Source organism: Hibiscus syriacus, unplaced genomic scaffold (assembly GCF_006381635.1).
Source record: "Hibiscus syriacus cultivar Baekdansim isolate YM2019G1 unplaced genomic scaffold, ASM638163v2 tig00004004_pilon, whole genome shotgun sequence".
Classification (NCBI taxonomy): Eukaryota; Viridiplantae; Streptophyta; class Magnoliopsida; order Malvales; family Malvaceae; genus Hibiscus; species Hibiscus syriacus.
Genome location: NW_024061991.1, coordinates 509,380 through 530,911, shown reverse-complemented (window position 1 = coordinate 530,911; position 21,532 = coordinate 509,380). Strand labels below are relative to the sequence as shown.

At 33.1% G+C, this 21,532-nt stretch overlaps 2 protein-coding genes, 1 long non-coding RNA gene and 1 pseudogene across 4 annotated transcripts; 1 reads left to right on the top strand and 3 right to left on the bottom strand.

The window, feature by feature from the left end:
• Window positions 1-2,328: 2,328 nt before the first annotated feature.
• LOC120185520 lies at window positions 2,329-6,030 on the bottom strand (annotated as a pseudogene).
• A 305-nt stretch (window positions 6,031-6,335) lies between these two features.
• Window positions 6,336-8,958, bottom strand: LOC120185995. 2 transcript variants are annotated; one of them, XM_039190062.1, is made up of 3 exons: window positions 8,602-8,958; window positions 7,532-7,761; window positions 6,336-6,649 (listed from the first exon to the last, which is right to left on the bottom strand). In XM_039190062.1, exons 1-3 carry the CDS (start codon window positions 8,836-8,838, stop codon window positions 6,466-6,468), a joined length of 651 nt encoding a protein of 216 aa, XP_039045993.1. In that variant the 5' UTR covers window positions 8,839-8,958; the 3' UTR covers window positions 6,336-6,465. The 2 variants fall into 2 exon arrangements, with proteins under 2 accessions (XP_039045993.1, XP_039046000.1); XM_039190069.1 differs by having other exon boundaries at window positions 7,532-7,758.
• Window positions 8,959-12,641: 3,683 nt separating this feature from the next.
• Window positions 12,642-16,623, top strand: LOC120186008. The gene is made up of 3 exons (XR_005522173.1): window positions 12,642-12,972; window positions 16,007-16,290; window positions 16,411-16,623. It is a non-coding gene; the product is annotated as an uncharacterized LOC120186008 (long non-coding RNA).
• Window positions 16,624-18,144: 1,521 nt separating this feature from the next.
• Window positions 18,145-21,496, bottom strand: LOC120185510 (cucurbitadienol 11-hydroxylase-like). The gene is made up of 8 exons (XM_039189710.1): window positions 20,960-21,496; window positions 20,725-20,877; window positions 20,405-20,650; window positions 19,226-19,327; window positions 19,053-19,131; window positions 18,870-18,976; window positions 18,347-18,474; window positions 18,145-18,253 (listed from the first exon to the last, which is right to left on the bottom strand). Exons 1-8 carry the CDS (start codon window positions 21,494-21,496, stop codon window positions 18,145-18,147), a joined length of 1,461 nt encoding a protein of 486 aa, XP_039045641.1.
• Between the last annotated feature and the right edge of the window lie 36 nt (window positions 21,497-21,532).

Sequence of the window (21,532 nt, the reverse complement as noted above, 5' to 3'; positions counted from 1 at the left end):
TTTATTCTGATCATGAATAGTGATCACACGGTAAAATAGATACCAAGTTTTTTTGTGGAAAAATCATTTTGAAAAAAAATAAAACTACAGGCAGAATAAGAAAATTTTCACTAATGTCGAAAATAGAAGAATACAAGAGGATTTTCAAAAACAACTTCTAACTCTAACTTTTAATACATATTTATAAACATAGTTACTTTTAACTAACATAAAAGTAAATATGTTTTCTAATTTTTTAAATTTTCTAATAATTTTATAATTTTATTGATTTAAAACAAATTAATTTCGAGGCACTCTAGCATCATTTGATTTGCAACTTTATTTTATATTTTAGGGTAAATTACACATTTAATATTTAAATTATTACTTTTTTGTTTTAATATATGAATTTTTTTTCTTTTCAAAATCATTCATAATGTTTAGTTTATATTTCAATTTAGTACCCCTCCGTTAAAAAAATAACAAAAATGCTGATATTATATATTTTTTTTATTTTTTCAATGATGAAGTGACATTACCCTAGGATGATACGTCAATATCACCATTAAATTTTTAACGACAGTATACCATAGCATAAATTAAGTTTTGGTATGGATTTAAAAAAATAAAAATTTAAATACTAAAATGAATCAAAAGTTGAAAACTTAAATACTGAAAGTATAGTTTACACTGTATTTTATTTCAATAGCTTTGTTTTAAAAGGTTAGGACTCCACTTTTGTAATATTTAATTTACATAATCTTTTGCAACCATTATGAATTATATTATTAGTTTTAAATTAAATTAAGGGTTCGTTTGTTTAACTGAAAACGTTTTTCGGAAAATATTTTTCGTAAAATGAATTAAATTTTTTAAAAAACATTTTTTGAAAAACGTTTTATGACATTTGGAAGATATTGTTTAAACCCTTTTCCACTAGTTGATGATTTTTTTAAAAATTATTATTAAAAAATATTAAATACAATAAATAATATTATTTATCAAACTTAATGTTATTATTTTTAAAATATTAAAATAATTTATTTATTATTAAAATTATTTTTATAATTTTATTAATAAAAAATATTAGTATTGGTATATTTTTTGAAATAAAAATATTATAACTTATTATATTATTAAAGTAATAGTGTTATATTAAAATATTAATTTGTATATTTTAAATATCTTTATTAAAATATTATTAGATTATTATATTAATATTAAATATATAAATAATATTATTCATTATTAATAATTTAATATTATTTATATGAAATTAATAAAAATATAAATTTATTATATTTATTATATATTATTAAAATAAAAATATAATATCTTATATTATTAATATAATTGATTATTTTATTATAATATTAAAAATATTATATTATATTATTAGAATATTAATAAATATATTTTAAATGTTTTAATAAATATTTTGATTAAAATGATATTAAAATATTTTTAATATAAATTCATAAAATAAAATTATTTTGAGTATTTATTCTTTGAAGTGAAAAGTTCGGAAAATAACTTACGGAAAATCAGACCTTAAGTCATTTTCCAAAAAGCACAATGAAAATTTTGTCGATCAAAAAAATATTTTAAGTTTATCAATCAGTTTTCCTCCAGCCAAACATTGAAAAATAAAAACAAAATTCCAAAAAAATGTTTTACATCAAACAAACAACCCTAAATGCAAGTGATGACTACCTTTAAATGTTTGCATATCAGGTTGACATTTGTATCAATTGTCGGTAACTTCGATATTTAATTTAAATGAATACAAACAAAAACACATAATTTTAAATAACCGAACAGAAATACAATTTTCAATTGTTTAACCAAGCATAAACATGCTTTGAACTAGAAACTAACAAGATGGACTTTAAGCTCGGTTAATTTGGTAATGCTAACACCAAGATAATCTAAATACGAAAACAATACAATCAAGTGCGAACACGATGTACCCAAATCAAATAACAAGAAAGAGGTAACATGTTAAAGTTTTCTCTTTCCACGTCTTCCACTGTAAATCAAGCAGCCTTGATGAAGATTGAACGGGCATTGGTGTTGATAAGCCAACGGATTCTGGGATGTCAAGATTGACTCTCATCGATTCGCCTGCCACTGTTCGCTTCATATCAATCTCGTAATAATGCTGAACTTGAAGTTTTACTTTGTCAATCTGCTTCCGCACGAAATAAAATGGTAAGTACCTTTAACCGATTAACGAGCCGCCTATCACTATAAGCATACGAGTCAAAAAGTGATTACAAGTTCAATATGAGGACCTGCAAAGCAAGTATACCTGTCAAAACAGACAGAACCCATATCTGAGTTGGGATATCACCAAGCTTCTTCGCCAAAGTGAGCGAGGATCTTAGGATCTTCTGGCTTGTCCAGTGTCATGCAGCAAGTGACAAATTCCCAAGAATGGTCAAAAACTGAGACTAGGTGAAGGTTTCCCATTGAACATGAGCAATCTGCAAACCTGGCCAGTCGATATCTGCGTCAAAGTTGTAACTAGAAAGAAAAACACTATACCATAAAATTAATTTAAACATTCTATAATGAACGGGAGACTATCTCTTATTTTTTTCGTTTTTTAGGTAATAATAAATTTTAGTCCGTTAAATAAGTTAATATATCAGTAGTAAAAGTTGTCTTTAACCTGAAATACTGAAACATAGGAAATACAACTTTAAACATAGATATCATCTGAAGCATAATGAAAACGAGATTCCCTATTCTAGAGAAAACTGTTCATTGCATTGGGTTTAGAGCATATGCCAATGCTCTGAGATAGTAATGGGGGAAAGATTAAGTAGTAAGAAGTAACAGGTCTTTTCAAATATACAAAATTGTTTAGCATCACCTTTGGACAGACTCAAATAGATGCTATAGCTATTACAGAACATGGATTATAGAAATGCTTGAAAACGGAAATTGGGTTGTTTCAAATGCCACATAAGACATGATGGACCGAATTACCTAAACCAAACAGTCAACTATCTCTCAGTTAAAATGAGACTAATCAAATCAGAAGCTCACCGTGCTTCCTGTAGGTCTTGTTGCTTCATCAATAGAAGGCCATAAGCAAAAAGGATGTTTGCTTCCTCTCGAATTCCAACAAAGAAATTCTTCATTCTGTAAACTGGTTCAATTAAATCAAGAGCCTACATTGCAATATAAATATCAGTAACTCCACAAGATAAACTAAATTACAGTTTTCAGCAACAATAAATTTTGTAGCCAGCAACTACTTCACCTGTGAAGATGATTCAGCATCACCAATGCAGAAGTATGAAATGGCTGCATAAGCTTGGCACATGATTTGCATTGATTTGCTCTCAGTTATCTGAACATGCGAAACAAAGTAGCCACTTTAAATTTCACAAATATTCATCTGGAAAACATGACAGAAGTAAAGTAAATTAGATGAAATCGGCTATAACAGATGAGCTTGCTTATATAAATTAGCATTTGACCATCCACCACTATTTTCAAAAGCAACAATTAAAATATGGAACTTGTACCTGGTGCCAAGTTAAACAGCATACCTTTGCAGATTCTACATAGTGAAAAGGTGCTTCATTATAACAACCAACAGAATGGGAATATTGCCCCCTAAGCATCTCAATGATGACCTCACAAGCCTGTAATATTGTTGGAAGTGCATAAACCAGTTCTTCATTTGCACCAATGCCTGTAAGATTAAAATGCAATCTTAGTAATTCAAATTCAAGAATTACTGATACAAGTTCCTGGCATGGAGAACATTAAGAAGCATTCTGCCAATCTAAAAGGTTAAATTGTACAGCACAGAGCATTTATGAGTCTAATCGAAAATGATAATCTTGTACAGGAAAAAGTCTGAGAAAGTCTCTCTACATGTTTCTGTACATAAAATACAAATAGAGGGTGGACAAAATAAGTATACAAGGCATATACCAAATTGTTTGAAGGAAATCACCATGATGCTCACTAAAGGCAAACAAATTAACATATTGTATATATGTACTCTTACAGTCTACAACAGTGATTTTCACTTTTCAATAAACATAAAATGGCAACTAACTATAGTCAATTCAACTTAGCTTAGAGAAGAGAGAGTCGGAACTGAAAGTCAAGGATCCTTCTTTTCTTTTCTTTTTCTATTTTTCATGATAAGCAAAGTCAAGGGCCCTTCAAACCTTGATAAATATTAAAAATATAAAATAAATCACATATACATGCATGCATATACTTTGTGATAACTAATCAAATTGTTCATTAAGGTGCTACCTAAATGGGGTGGGAAAGTATACCACACCCACAGCTGACTCAAAACAAAAAACTGGCAAGGGTTTTAGAGAGAAGCAGACAGTTCATTGGCAATAATTGGAAGCATAAAAATACCTCTTGAGCTGAAGAAATTCAGAACGTGTGAGCTCCACAGCAACTTTATTCTCAAGGAACTGCATCAATAGCATTAACTATACACCAGCCATCCATATTGCTGAGTGTTGCAAATCCACTTCTACTCAAGCAAAATCAAGAAAGTTAACAGTAAGAAATTGAAAATCACTTCAGGAAGACAAATGCAAGGTCTAAAAATAAGAAAAAAACTAACCTCTCACATTATCAGTTACCCCAAGCCTGACCAGTTCCTCTGCAATAAACAGCAATGCTTAGATTATAAGCATCCATCAATCATAAAGTTTAAGGGGCTACATAGGAACTCCACTTTTCTCTTTGAAATTTCCTTTTGGACGGCCAAAGATGATGATATAAGATGAACAAGAGCATAGAGAGCACTTTTTGGCAGTCATTCCCCATTAAAGGGAGGTGGTGTGAGGAAAAGCTTATCTTTCAACGCCCGTTTGACATTTCCAAAATATGTGGGTTTGAGGGAATCATTTCCAGCTGAAATCTGTTGGTTCATATTCTTGGAATCTTGTTTCATAGCAGCATCCAACTTATCCACGTGTTTGACAGCATTCTTGTAATCAGAGACACGAAGTCGATAGAATATATGCAGAAGCTCACTGTAGAAGAGTATGCCCAAGCAGTGGGCTCTCTTTGATAGGAAAAAGGAATTAGTACACCATATAGTATATAATCACAGATTAAAAAAGAAACAAAAATGAAAAACAAGACTTGGTAAATCTTAACTGACCTTATCTATGGGTAGTCTCCCAGACCTGATCACATCGCTGAAGACCTCGCTCAACCTCGTTCGCAGTTTGATCATCCCATTGCATAAGGAGACGGACATGCAGAATAGAAGCCACGAAGAACATCTGAAGCTCCGGATAAAATATTTGAGTAGCGGTTACATAACCTGATTCTAAAGTGGAGATTGAGTTCTGGTAGTCCCCTTCAATAATCAGAGCGTTTGCCAGCTGAGAGTTGAAGTTGCAACACCATAACTTCGCCGACACGCTACAAGTTCAAAGAGTGTTTAACACAAGTAATTTACCCTAGCAGATTAAGTACTAGTAAAAGAAATAGCATTAAACAAGAAAACCAAAGAGCAAGCATACTCGGCAGCCGCCGCGGAAGTAAGGTGAAGAGCCTAGTACAAGATCTGTTTCTGAGGAGGGATGCCCCAACGAGATGGTAGCACTGGCTGAGCAGTGAGTAGGTCCGGCACTTCAAGTCGAAGCAAGATGGTATGGAATTGAGGAGCAATTGTGAGCGTTCGAGGTGGTACTTAGCATGGTTAACGTTGTGCGAGTGGCGCAGCAGAGAGTAGCTATGCGGATCGAGTCTTCACTTCAAGCACTTCACCGCCTTCCCTGTCTCTCTCTTCTTCTCATGGTAATCTGCTAGTCCCCACAACCCTTCAGCTACTGCTTTCATTCCCCGGTTTTCACCATCTTCGAACCAAGATTAACCCGGTTCTACTTCACGACAAATCAGGAGAAAGAGAAAATAGAAATGAATTGAATCGCAATAAAACTCATGCTGAATCTCCCAATCCCAAATCCGAATTCTTCGCTCCTGTTCCAAATCTAACAAGTCAAAAACTCAGCTACCAAGTCGAATGGGCTCTTACCAACTTTTTCAAATAAAAAACGACAGCCCGATTGTAGGGTTTTAAATATATGGGCCGCCTTAGTCTGGTGCACTATAAAACCAGTGCTATTAAAAAAAGAAAATTTATATTAATAATCTTTATAAATATAATCAATTACCAAATTGGTCTAGCGGATACAACATAGATTTAAAGATAATAATATCATCCGAACTCGATAGGTTCCGATCCAACTCAACCTAATAGGCATATTTCTTATTTTGAAAAATAGAGTTTTAGACTAGTTTTTGATGCTGGAGGTTAAGATATTAGCTTCGTAGCTGTTGCAACCGAGAAATTAAAATTTTCGAATTGTCTGTATCGAGTACCAAATCGTACGCAAAATAGACAACCACATGAATCTCTCATTAGTTATAGAAAAAATTGTAGCTAAAACAACATTCCATAGCCAAAAATGCTATACTTCAAACTTTAACTCCATTTGGCAAGAAGGGCTCCCACCATCCAAATTCATATTTGGGATAGGGTGCCACCCAGTTTTCTGGCTTCTCAAACTCCAGCATTGTAGGATTTGAGGCTAAAGCTTCTTCAAGACTGTCAGCTTCATAGCTATTAGATAAAACTCTGTCCAACCTCAATTTCATAAACCTACCAGCAAAAAAGATGCAACTTACAAATAACATATATAACACAAAGCCAGTAGGGACTTGCCTGCTATACCAATATCTTAATACCATGCTAATTAAAACTATGGCCAAGTCATATTGATAAAAGGTTCAGAAATCATTTGAGATGTATTCCATATAATAACCACGGGGATGAGTGTTTTCAAGCCATTCATAAACTATGATGCACTTTTTCCTACAAGGTCAAAACTAAAACTATCCACCTCTGTGGGCAGAGGCGAAACGTTGGACGGACCTGTTGGGGCCATGGTCCCCCATAAGTTTAGACCTTTTAAATGTCCCCCACCCCCAGCAAATAATGTTGAGCATGATTTATGTATCACCAGACAATGTCACAAAGGATTCAACTATACACGATGTAAGGGTATTTCTGTACTTGCACCATTCTAGGTTTACTGTCTCCTAGAAGAAGTCCTAACCAAGGTGGCATCTATAATGAAACTTAGCAAATTATGGTTGTGTAATACTAGTCTTTCAATATTCAGGTTTTATGCAGTAGGCACATGGGAAGAAGATGTTGAGTTCCGCTACTAACCGTGGTATATGTTTTATTTTTCCTTTTAGTATGATCCGGCATGCAAGATTATGATTTAAGTATCACCAGATAATGTCACAAAGGATTCAACTGTCCACGAATTAAGTGTACATCTGTACTTGCACCATTCTTGGTTTACTGTCTACTGGAAGAAGTCCTAACCAGGTGGCAGGTATAATGAAAACTAGCAAATTATAGTAGCGTAATACTAGTCTTTCAATATTCAGGTTTTATGCAGTAGGCACATGGGAAGAAGATGAAGAAAACTGAAGCTAAAATAAAAACAAATATTTTGGGTTCAAGTCTTACGTAATCCAAGGGCCGTTAGTAGAAACCAGAGCAACAGCGGGCCTGTGCAACCTCTTTGTAATGTCAGGAAATTTTTCCAAGAACTTGGGCTCGATTAAAAGCCAGAAATCCTGTTCTTTATCGTGTTCTCCATAGAACCTAAGCCTCTCAAACAAGAGCTCCTTGAAGTGTTCCTCTTCATCCATGAACTTTGCATTCGCAACAACAAAATGGTACTTTTGCGCTTGTTGCTGTATAGGAAGAATTTCAGAACCGTAAAGCAACTAATAACAGCAGAAAATTCTCTTTAACAATACCATTCTAAACAGAAAACCAGCATTGTCTCTAGGCACTCCTTTTTTTATTAGTATTGTTTTATTTTTACACCACTATGAAACTTTTAATAAATAGAGCATGATTTCCAAGAAGATCTTCGTCACCACGATGAAAGAAAAAAAAATACAACGAGACTCATTTTGCTTGATTGGCAATTAATTGGATCCTCATTTTAACACTAAGCATCTATCTAGCAGAGGACACATTTTGATCTTCTATCCAATTACTTAATCATGAAAGATTACCGGCTTTAGGAAACTAATGTGGTTAAACAATACCCGGAGACAACTAGAATTGGAATATATGAATTGTGAACCACATTGTTTCTCCTCATTGCTGCTTGTTAAAGCTAGACTAGAGTGCAGTATGCATGGCTACATAAGATTAGAATGGTAATTGGCTTGGCATGAACACTATTACTAACATGGATGGACCCAAGGGGCCGACCAAAAAATTTCAAATTATCATATATTTTAATTTTTTTCTTTATATTTTGTATTAATAATATATTTTCGTCCCTAGAATTTTATAATTTAGCTGTCTCCTTAAATTTTAAAAGTTGATTCTAACATAAAATGATAAAATCTTGTGTCTCTCTAAATTTACTGAGGCAAACGGAGTAGCAGTTTACTTTATCTACACAGTCGGTAATGGACAGAAACATAGCAGTATATCATGAATCAAAATACCCAATTACACCAACTATTTGATATTTGATAGACGGTGGAGAAGAAACAATAGATACAAGAGATTACCTTCTCGGGACTGAGCTGGTCTGAGTCAACTGCAGCAACTGCTGTCCTAAAGGATGGTGCCGTCCTGGAAGTTGAAGTGAAGGAGCTCTTAACCAACAACTGGGCGCGGTTGCTGTTGCTGCCTCTGGGAAACGCTAAGGCTTTGGCGGCGCCATCATTGCCGCGTTGTGCGGTGAAAGGTGCTGGAGCACTACCCGGACCAAGTGTTAAACTTGCAGCACTGAGCGCACCTAACATTTCCTTCTCTTCGATATGCCTATCGGACAAGAGTAGCAGCTGCAATCGGATTCTTCTTTTGTAAGAAAAAAAAAGTTGTTACTTTGCGGAGGGAAGAACAAGATTTTGGAAATCCATTGGCCAATTAGTATGTCTCACAAGACAACCTTATCTTGTTACCTTTGCTACTTAAGTTACTTAACAAGACCCACGTAGGATGCAATAATTGGGGGGAAATTTTTATTTTTACCATCCACTGTTATCCATTCTCATTTTCTTTCCTTTTTCATCTTGACCATCAATTTTTTTTTTAGAGAAAATCACCTCAGTGACCAAAAATGCCTTATAATATACGATTTTAACCAACTTTTTTTTGATTTGCCAAAATGACCAACAAAATCGCAACGCGATATCAAAACCGCAACGCGATTTAGAAAAGCGCAACGTTGAAAAGAAGATCGCAACGCGATCATCCAAGAATCGCAATGCGATTCATAAAATCGCAATGCGATCTTCCAAGAATCGCAACGCGATTCAGAGAATCGCAACGCGATTCAGAGAATCGCAACGCGATCTTCCAAGAATCGCAACGCGATTCAGAGAATCGCAACGCGATTTAGAAAATGAGTAAATTCTTTCAAAAGCTGTTGCATTTGTTTCTTAAGAATTTTCTCTAAAAAGATAGTATCCGCGCGTACGTGTCGAAGACACGTATTACCACGACCACGACCACGACCACGACCACGACCACGACCACGACCACGACCACGACCACGACCACGACCACGACCACGACCACGACCACGACCACGACCACGACCACGACACGACACGACACGACACGACACGACACGACACGACCCGACCCGACCCGACCCGACCCGACCCGACCCGAGACGAGACGGCGGCGGCGGCGGCGCGCGAGAGTCCCCCTTGTTCTCTTTCACTCAACAAGGAAATGGGAAATCCAAGCCTTAAATACACTTCCCAATAGTGTTTCCAATACTATGTGGGATTGAGCATTACTCAACACTTCAAAGAAAATATAGCAATTTTTGTAGCATGTTTCCCGCTTAATCCATATTTAAAAATATTAAAACATTTTATCATATTAAAACTATATGTATAAGTTTGAATTGAAATGTAGATATCTACAACTCTTTTAATTCTCTTGATAAAATGTTTTAATATTTTTAGATATGGATTAAGTGGGAAAATACTACAAAAATTGCTATATTTTCTTTGAAGTGTTGAGTAATGCTCAATCCCACATAGTATTGGAAACACTATTGGGAAGTGTATTTAAGGCTTGGATTTCCCATTTCCTTGTTGAGTGAAAGAGAACAAGGGGGACTCTCGCGCGCCGCCGCCGCCGTCTCGTCTCGGGTCGTGGTCGTGGTCGTGGTCGTGGTCGTGGTCGTGGTCGTGGTCGTGGTCGTGGTCGTGGTCGTGGTCGTGGTCGTGGTAATACGTGTCTTCGACACGTCCGCGCGGATACTATCTTTTTAGAGAAAATTCTTAAGAAAGAAACAAATGCAACAGCTTTTGAAAGAATTTACTCATTTTATTAATCGCGTTGCGATTCTTGGAATCGCGTTGCGATTTTCTTAATCGCGTTGCGATTCTTGGAATCGCGTTGCGATTTTCTTAATCGCGTTGCGATTCTTGGAATCGCGTTGCGATTTTCTGAATCGCATTGCGATTCTTGGAAGATCGCGTTGCGATTCTCTTAATCGCATTGCGATTCTTGGAATATCGCGTTGCGATTTTCTTTTGACCGTTGCGATTTTCTTTTCAACGTTGCGATTTTCTTAATCGCGTTGCGATTTTGATATCGCGTTGCGATTTTGTTGGTCATTTTCGCAAATCACAAAAAAGTTGGTTAAAATCGTATATTATAAGTCATTTTCGGTCACTGACGCTTTTTTCTCTTTTTTTTATTATGTTAATTATATCATTTAACTATTTAAATTATTCAATCAAATCACAAACATTTAACATTTAACGAGAATATGACGTTACAATTAAAAATTTTGATATAATTATACATTTGGACCTTGTTACTTACACAAGGTGTTAATTTGATTTTAATTTTATTTAATTCAATAAATTTAATCTTCTATTTAGATTGTGACATATGTCGATCTCTAATTGAATAGTTAAATTTATTTTAATTTAGTTAATTAAATAAAATTTATTTTCCTCATATGAAAAGATGGAACTTGTGACTCTCAAATTATGTTAGAGGAATTAGAAATAGGAGCGCCTGAATTGTCAAGCTTATGACCAGCCAATTATTGGATGGTTTGCTTTATACAACATACAATATATATATATATATATATATTTTGTATATTGATCACTCCCAATATCTCTCGAAACACTCAGGTAGTGTTTGGTTGGCATGAATTTTTTGGAATTGGTGGGGAATTGGAATTCAATTCCTTTGTTGGGGGGAATTGAAATTTAACCATACTACCCTCATCAATCTTTTGGTAAAATGGTTATCCCTTGGTAAGATAGTAGGCTGCCCCCAACACTAGGTTGAGAGCAGCTTCCGTAGGAGATCTCCGAATTATGAAATGTCCTCCATGAGACTCGATCCCACGACCTCAAGGTTAAGAATCGTGTGCTTTACCAACTGAGCTGGATGGCTTTTGGTAACTTATTCATATATTGAATAAATTTTTTTTTATTATTTCGGGTCGGGTTTCTAATTCATATATTCGGGTCGGGTCGGGTGAAACTTTATTTTGGTCGGGTCGGGCTTTTTTAAGTGTGATATTCGGGTCGGGTCGAGTTCGAGTTTAGAGTGAAAAATAACCGACCCGAATATATATATAATTTTACCTTATATATTTAGGAATAATTACAATAATACCCCTCTATATATAATTTTTTTTCAATTAAGTCACTGTTTTTATTGAATAAAAATAATTTTATTATTATTTCGGGTCGGGTCGGGTCGGATTTCTAATTCATATATTAGGGTCGGGTCGGGTCGGGTCTGGTCTGGTGAAACTTTATTTTGTTTGGGTCGGGTCGGGTTTTTTAAGTGTGATATTCGGGTTCGGGTTTAGGGTGAAAAAAACCGAACCCGACCCGAAAAAAAATATAATTTTACCTTATATATTTAGGAATAATTACAATAATACCCCTATATATATAATTTTTTTCAATTAAGTCAATGTTTTTATTGAATAAAAATAATTTTTTTTATTATTTCATGTCGTGCCGGGTCGGGTTTCTAATTCATATATTGAATAAAAATAGTTTTTGGTATATTTTTTGGTAACTAATTAACATACTCCGATTGGAATGTATCGAAATATTATTCTATCTTTTGGTAACTTATTAACATATTTTGATTGCGATGATTTTAACTTATGATGTTTATTAGCATGATTTTTATAATTTATTGAAATGAATAATCAATCAATAAAATGAAATTTTAATATTTTTATAATATATTACTACATGTAAGTTGTAAAACAAACTAAAATAAAGCAAAAAAATAAGAAAGACAATTCTGTCATTTTATATTACTGAAATCAAATTCATCTAACATGTCTGCGAACTAAACAGAATATGAAATTAGATTCCAATTCCATTTTCTACCAACCAAACAATAAAGGCCACCTCAATTTAAGGCCCTGAAACTGTAAAGGGATTGTTTGGGTTGGAACTTGGAAGGGTGATCTAACGTGGGCTTCTTTATCCCAGAATTCCAACGTAAAGTGTGTAGAGATTGGCCCATTTTATTATTGGTCTCGTTGTACAAGTACTCAAGCCATTGCACAGTTCAATGGAAAACCCCTCAAACCCTTTCTTTTCCTCCATCTTCCCTCCAAACACTGACGCGACGCAACGCAACGCAACGAACCAACTCCCATCTCCATCGATCATTGATGCTCTTCCTTCCCTTTCTCTATCTCCAATTCGTACCTTATGTAACTCTATAACATTTTAAATTTCTTTTTGGGCTTCAAAGCCAAACAAAAGTTTTAAACGGAAAGGGGGGGGGGGGAAGACGAAGGCTAGCGATGATAACGCGATCAAATTTAGCAGAGCAGTTGAGGGAGTATCATATTCGATCTGACCACGATTGGGCCTCCGTTTCGTTATTCTCATCAACGTCTAACCTTACATCTCCAGGTAAACCTAATTCTTTGATTTACTTTTTTTAGTTTTTGCTTTTTCAGAAACCTGTTTTTAAAATTTAGGCCTTTTTTTCATATTTGATCCAATAGCAATATTTTTGTGATTAACGAGCTTGTAATGAAATGTGTTCCATATGATCTTCAATATAATCATTACCGGATTAGCTAGATAAGCTAGGTTTTATAGCATATTTAGGTTAAAAAGTCAGCAGGAGCTTATTATTATGGTATTTTTTTCTTAATTTCTTTTGGTAAATCCGCATTTTTAGTTGTTTCCACCTCAATCTGCCAATATATGTACACATGGTTCATGCTACTATTATCTTGCTAACCCCTGCTTTTTATATTTTCAGGCTTAATATAAAAATAAGTAATCAAACTAAATACTAAGTTAATTTTAGTTGTCTAAAGAAATTTCACTATCTGGCGTTTTAAAATTTTAAACCGACACTGCCGCTTTTAATTTTTTTAAAATTTTATTTTAAAAAAATTAAATATATACTTAAAATATATCTCAAATTTAGTTAAAATTACCAAAAAAAAATTAAAACCTTAAAATCTTTAATTTCAAACCTCCATTATCAGTCATTGCCGGTCACAACCACTGCTGCCGCTGCCGACCAATCACCCACTACCGTTGTTCGATCATTGCCGCCTAAATCAAACCCCTTTGAATCTCAATGTTACCTCGACAATGGTATTGCCATGGAGTTCAAAAGAATATACAGTGGTCCATCTTACATCCAACTTGAAGCTGGAAACTGACCTTGGCAATGGATATGAATTTCCTCCCCCCCCCTTTTTCATTCTCAAGTGCTAAGATATGAATCTAAACAGATAATATTAAGGAAATTGAGGAAATATCTCTGGTGAAGACAATGAAGCTCAAATATCGGCCTCCAATCTGCGATGTTATAAAATGGAAGCAACTAAGAAAAATATGCAGACTGAAAAATATCGGGGGGTTTTCGTACATATGAAAAAAACTAGTACTATACAAAAATTGATTATATGACTTATATCAGATCAAGAGAGCAATATGTCTATCTGTCCTTCCAACTTAAAGAATTTGAACAGACTCATAATAAGCAAAGCAAAAACCTTGGTTCGAATGGCATCCCCTCTTAGTTTCATGGAAACTGAGAGGCAATGATCAGGTTTTGGTATTTGGCAAACGGTGGCGATGGCAATGTGTGGGTGATTGGTTGGCGACGGTGGCAGCAGCAGTGGTGACCGGCGATGACTGGTTAAGAAATCGAATCGAGCTTGAGTCGAGTCTATTCGAGTTGAATATTTATTGAATTTTGATCGAGTCAATGTCGAATAGCTCGCGATCTGTCCATTCTCATTTACAGTCCTAATCATTGGTGAGGGAACTAACTTTATGATTGTAGGAGTGCATTTGTGTACTTGAATCTTGTCATTTACTCAACTATGATTACTGAGTACCATTTGTATCTTTGGGCTTTTTATGGCTGTTATCAAAGATCTATAAGAGCAGATTGCTGTCCATATGGTGATTGGTGCATTATAGAATTGTTTGGATTTTGCTCAAATGTTGGGCTTGTGGGCTTAGGCTAGGAGTCCCTTTCTATTCAAATGCTAGCTTACATTAAGAAGTGATGTTGTACTGGTTTGAAAATAATAGTCAATTGGCTCTGAACCAATTCTTTGCAACATACATGCATTAAGATTTTTGGGATACTTATGCCTGAAAATATTCATGGCCAATATGTTTGTGCTAAGGCCTAGTTCCAACAAGTTTTGACATGTTTGTAAGGTTATAATTTACATTAGTAAATTGCATGAGTCAGGTATTGTCAATCTTTTTTTTGGAAAAAATAAAATAACTTAATTTCTAGAATATTTGTAGTTTCATTAGTATCCATTCTTTTGGTTTTCTTTTGACTATTTGTTCTTCTCTGTCTCGGAATAAGACATTTCTAAACATTGTGCTTTGTGTACTGTTTTGCTGATGTAGGGTGGATGTTGTTGTCTTTGTTATATGGGAACTTGTTATTTTAGCTTTCCTGGTTTTCTCAGCCGTTTGTTAATACTTTAGGCATATGCAATTGGCCTTTATTCCATTATGCATAACAGTGCTATTGCTTCTCTGCATGAAAATCACAAATTATGTGAGATTGGCTAGGAAAAAGAAGAGACGCATGCTCCTTCCATTATCTACGTAGAACTATACCAAGCATGAATTTACTTAAAAAGGACTAACTTTGTTGTGTAAATTTGAGACTTATTGACCATTGCATTTGACCTGCTTCCTCTGGTCTATTGAAATATGTAATCGTGCCTAGAGCAAGTTTAAGAAATCTGATTTGATATGATCACCTCAAATGGCCGGCGAACCACTGTGAGTAATGGTTTGATGAGGAAAGTGGGTATAGTATACTTGAACTTGTAGCAGTCAGTTTTAACAAATGGTGTCTTTCTCACTACCCTTGTGCTGTATGCAGCATTGTGAGAAACTATAGTGAAGAATAGTTAATTTTGTTATGTTTTGACCTGACTATAGTTTATTCGACACCAGAGGGTTGAAATGGGCGTATGTGAGTGATTGAAACATTTTTCCATGTTTTCTCAAACAGTTTGTAAGATGATTTCAAATGTATTTCTAGCAATACACGAGTTTTGATATGTATTTACCATTCCCTAGTGTTTTTCCCCCTGAACAATATTATAAATCCGTTATATTAATTAATGTATGCCGTTTGATTTAGTTTATGTTGTATAGTCTCGTCTCGTCACAATTTTTTAATGATTTAAATCATCACATGCGAAAAAAAAGATTTGATTAGAGTTACTTTCGGATTTCTACTTTTATTAAATCCTTCAATCAGATCAAACAATGCTTCTTTCAATTAAGATTTAGATTAAACTTATCCTGAAGAAAGAGTAAAGTTTAATTTGCTAAATTATGTGATGCAAGCAAGACTATAGTAGACATTATTATATAAAATTTATTAAATTATATGTTATGCAACCTTGTTAAAAGTTCAGTGCCATTTTCTTTTCAGCTCTCTTTAAGTTAGCGAGGACAAAGCCGAACCGAGTGACTGACCTCAAAAGCTGGAAAAAGTAAACGGGAGGGATTCAATTGAAAGCTGTTATGCCATCAGCTAAACAGGCTGGTATCAACCATTTATGATTTCCATTCCCCAGGCATTGAGGTTATTTAACCATCAACTGCTAAAACAATGGCAGAAACACTTGATGCCTCTGTCTCAAGGGACAATTAATGTAACACCAATAATCTGCAGAGCAGCGCGGATCCCAAGTTCATTTCCATCAAGAAACGCAGGTATTTGAAATTAATATTACTAGCCAATCCGCACACATGCATAACACCCAAATATCACCATGACCAACTTTATTTACCTATCATATTCATTTTTATTTATTGATCTAACACCGTTTGCAGGAAGACGTGGCAAAAATCACCCTGACCAACTTTATTTACCTGTCATATACCTTTTCATATTTATTTACTGATCTAACACCGTTTGCATGAAGGCACGACCCATGTACCGTGTTTTACGTTGATTTGGTTTCACGTGGGATAAGACGTGGCCCATGCACCGCGCCTTATAAAACGTGTAAAAAATCGGGTGTTAGTTTTGTAAATACTTTTAAAATGGTGCCTAATATGTAATTAATTTCTGTTAGGGTTATATTGTGTAAAAACATCAACTTTATTTATTATTTTTGTGTGAAAAAAAATTATACATTAAAATCCTTAAATATTTTTTTACAAATTATTTTATAACTCGATAAATTTTGATTTTTTCATAAAATTACACCATACTTATAATTTAGTATATGAAAACTTTGAGGGTCAGTATTTTAAAATATGAATAATTTTATGAAAGTTTTATAACTAGTATTTTTTTTACAAAATGATAATGATGATGGTAATAAATATTTTATAATTTAAAAAATTATAATTTTTATATATTTTTGAAAAATCTATTGACTTTTAAAATTAATTGTTTAAAATATAAAAAAATATTAAAATAAACTTGTAATTACAATTGAAGGATCAAATGAATTATTATTCATTAATTATTATTTTTAACAACAGTTAATAATGTTTATTCATTTTTAATAAAATTATTTAGATTTTTGCATGAAATTATACAATATGTATAATTTAGTATAGAAAAATTTTGATGGTAAATATTTTAAAATATCAATAATTTTATAAAATTTTTATAACCATTATTTATTTTACAAAATGATGATGATGATGATGATAAGTATTTTATAATTTAAAAAATTATAAATTTTAGATATTTTTAAAAAATTTATTGACTTTTAAAATTAATTGTTTAAAAATATAAAAAATATTAAAATAAACTTTTAATTACAATTGAGAGATCAAATGAATTATTATTTTAACAACAGTTAATAATGTTTATTCATTTTTAATAAAATTATTTGATTTTGCATGAAATTACATAATACATATAATCTAGTATAGGAAAATTTTTAGGGTAAATATTTTAATAATGTTTATTCATTTTTAATAAATTTATTTTTTAACTTTACATTCTTTTTTTATTGAATTTTATTCATTTTTAATTCCTTTTTTATTGCATTTTTGTTGATTTTTTAAAAAGTGAATAATAATTCATTTAATCTCTTAATTGTAATTAAAATTTTATTTTAATATTTTTATATTTTTAAACAATTAATTTTAAAAGTCAATAAACATTATTAAATGTTGTTAAAAATAATATCACACAAAAAAATAAATAAATAAAGTTGACGTTTTTATACAAATATTACCACAATAGAAATTAATTATATATTAGGCATCATTTTAAAATATTTATAAAATTAGCATCCGATTTTTACACGTTTAACAAGGCGTGGTGTATGGGCCTCGCCTTCTGCCATGTGACGTAAGGCACGGTGGATGAGTCGTACCTTCTTGCAAATGGTGTTATCGGTAAATAAAGATAAAAGTGTATCGGACAGATAAATAAAGTGTGTCAGGGTGATTTTTAGGTGTTATCGCCCCGCACACATGGTGTATTTATAGCGAATGATTATTACATGGTGGGAATATCCAACAACACTTGATAAGTAAGTCTATAATATTGGGATTATTTCTAAGATAATCATCGAGTCGATCGACTGCCGGACTTGCTCCTTATTCTTCGATGTTTGATGCATGTTTTGGTGAAACGCTAACGTAGAAACCATCGGCAAATCCTAGAGTGGGCGAACGAACCACGTCTCCTCCCTTGATCTTTGTCCACCTGACCCAAATTTACATTTTCTTTTCAGGCTGATACTTCCGTAACGAATTGATTAACAGGTACATACATATATATATATAATGGTAAATATACCTGTATTTGGTGACCAAGACATGTAAAAATACAGCCATCAGGACCTTGCTGAAATCTGCTCCTGCACATGTCCTACCGCCTCCTCCAAACGCCATGAAATTTTTGGCCTTGGCATTGCTTCCCGTGTTCTTAAAAAAGATACAATGACAAAATTACCCCCAACATTTACACAAATATTCACTTTGAGTTCTATTCTTCTTTTTAGAACATTTTAGTCTAAATGTTTTAATTTTTCTGTCAAAACATACCATGTTAGACGAGAATCGTTAGTTGACTAACAATTAACACATGTTGTTGATGTGACATTTCACATGTGTTATCGAGTCTCATGCATCCAAAGTGATGATATGGCATATATCATGTCACCAATTAAGCACATGCGAAAATACCACGTAAGTAACATGTGTTGATCGTCAATTAATATGTAAACGTTGAGGGATTAAAATATTCTAAAAAATAGACCAAAATAATTATTTGAATAAACGTTGGACTAATTTCATCATTATATCAAAAATAAATATACCTTCCATCTTGAAGGGTCGAAGGTAAGAGGATCTTCAAAGGTGTTGGGATTAAGATGTTGAGCTGCAGACACAACCATAATAGCCCAACCTCTCGGTATTGTGTATCCTGCAAATTAATAAATGCCAAAAATTAATATTTTAATAATTTAATTGAAGAAATATGTGTGTTGGTAGATAATTACCGTTAACATGAATGTCTTTTATAACCCTTCTTAAGATCCCAGGAGCAACATTTGCTAGTCTCAGCGACTCATTGACCACCTTTTATGCACAAAATTGCATGAATTAAACATGATAAAACTTAATTAAAGGGAAAAAGAAATTAAAATTAACTAAGGGATATGATGAGACTAACGTCATGAGTAAAATTCATGGATCTGTAATCTTCCCATACAAGTCCATCTGTACCTCCAGGATTGCCACCTCTTCTCTTATTAAGAATTTCCTCGTGCTCCTCCTACTCAATAGTTTCTTAAATGATAAATAAATTCAAGTATAATTTCACCTCTAATTAATTTTAAAAAATTATTTTCTATATTAAAGTGAGTAAAATTCTATCTAATTTAAAATAATTTGAAATTTTGAGTTAATAGAGTTGAGTTGAATTTTGAAATTTGAATAATTTAAATAAATCGAGTTATAAATTTATGTAAATACCATTTTCATAATTAATAAATACAAAAATATACAAATTAATCCCTCTCAACAAAATTTATAAAAAATAAAAAAAAATTATATATATACAAAGGTTTAAAATAATTAAAAATTATATGAAAAAATATTTAAAAACGTTAGATTGTAAAAAAGTCCTAAATGATAAATTCGAGGCCTTAAAATGCATTATTAAATTTAGAAATCTTATTTTTCTCTTATTTTGTTTGTATATGATCTTAAATTTATATATTGTAATTTAAATTTTAGTCATATTATTGATTAGATTTTAATTTGATCTATTAGATAATATAACTTGAACAAATTTATTTGACTCGAATTTTATTTCACTCTATTTGATTAAAAAAATTACATTGAGATAGAATAGTATAATATATTTTGTCAATTCCACTAGCTCAATTTTTTTTGAATAATCATCCTCTAATCGAATTATACTATTATAATTTGAGTTTCATGTTACACATTCAATGATATAATCACTTTAATTACTAAAACATCTTATAAAAATAATTAAATTAAGTATATAAAAATAAAATAAAAATTATCAACTTTGTACTATGAAAAATTGAGTCTTAATTCAATTTCATCTATAAACTATAAGATAATGTGTGTTTGATTTGTTGGTTGAAATTCACATCTTGTTACATGTTACAACAATAATGATGTCAATCAAATTAAGACTTAATTTTTTAATAAAAAGAAAAGAGAAAAACACTATGTAAGAATCAAATTCAATGTCGGATGTCAACCAAAGCTTAATCTTAAATGGAATCCAATTTATCATTGCAGGCTGCATCAATTACTAGATAAAAGAAAAGATTAGATGTTAATCAAGTATCATATATGTTGATAACGTACGTACCGTAAGTTGTTGTAGCAAAGAAGGATGTTCAGATAAATAGTTGATGGCCAAGGCAACAGTGGAAGAAATAGTCTCAAAGCTGGCCAGGAGGATTCCAAAAAGAACATGACTAGCAAACTCCTTGGTCATGAATGTTTCTGTCCTCATGTCTTCCACCATTTCGTCCACAAAATCTCCTTGGGAATTTGACCTTTTCATCCTCTCTTCCACTATTTTACTTATTACTTTCATCACCTTCTGCTGCCTCTGCATTATTTTTACATGTATATGAATTTCGATTTTGTTGTGGGAATAATTTGCTTTCTTTCTTGAATGATTACCTGTCTACATCTATAGAACGCAGTGCCGGGTATTCGTAAAGGAAATGACATCAGTCCTTCCAGAAAGTTTGATAAATTCCCCACTATATTATCGTCCGATGATCTTTCAGGATCATAACTAAGCATGTGCTTTGCAGTAAACTCAAATATCATCTGCAAATGTTTGTTTATGGTAATTATAGTATTTTATTTGGTGAAAGTAGTAGAATTACTGATTAGAAATAAGTAAACTTACAGCAGCGGTTTGGTCTTTAAGTTGTACATTAGGCTGCTTAGCCCACTCCTGCAATCCACGGTTTATGGCACATTCTAGTTGAGGCAGCAGCCTGGTTTTAAGCGTTTCAACGCCGAAGTGGCTCATGACAAGGTGCCTCAGATATTTGTGGACGTGGCCACTTGCTGCTGTTGTATCTTGGCGAAGCAGCTTCGCGAAGGAATCCATGTACCACATCTCAACTAGTTTACCTTCTTGTCGGAACACGAAGTCATTGAAATCGGGATCCGTCGACACCACTATCGATCGACCTGCTATGCTTGTTTTGAACAGCGGACCGTACCTGTTCATTCTTTTCCTTACAAAAGGATGGATGTCTATGGAGTTGGCCGTGACAATAAAACTAAGGGTCTCCCCTAGGAGTGGGAGCCCCATCGAACCTGGAGGCAGTATTCCTTTACATTTAGGGTTCCTCCACCTATAAATCCACCTGATTGTCTCACTAATACTTATCACGAGTATCGAAATGGCGAAAAACCAACCCGACATCATCATCATCAACTTGATTAACTCGAAATATTTAATGTTAAGGAT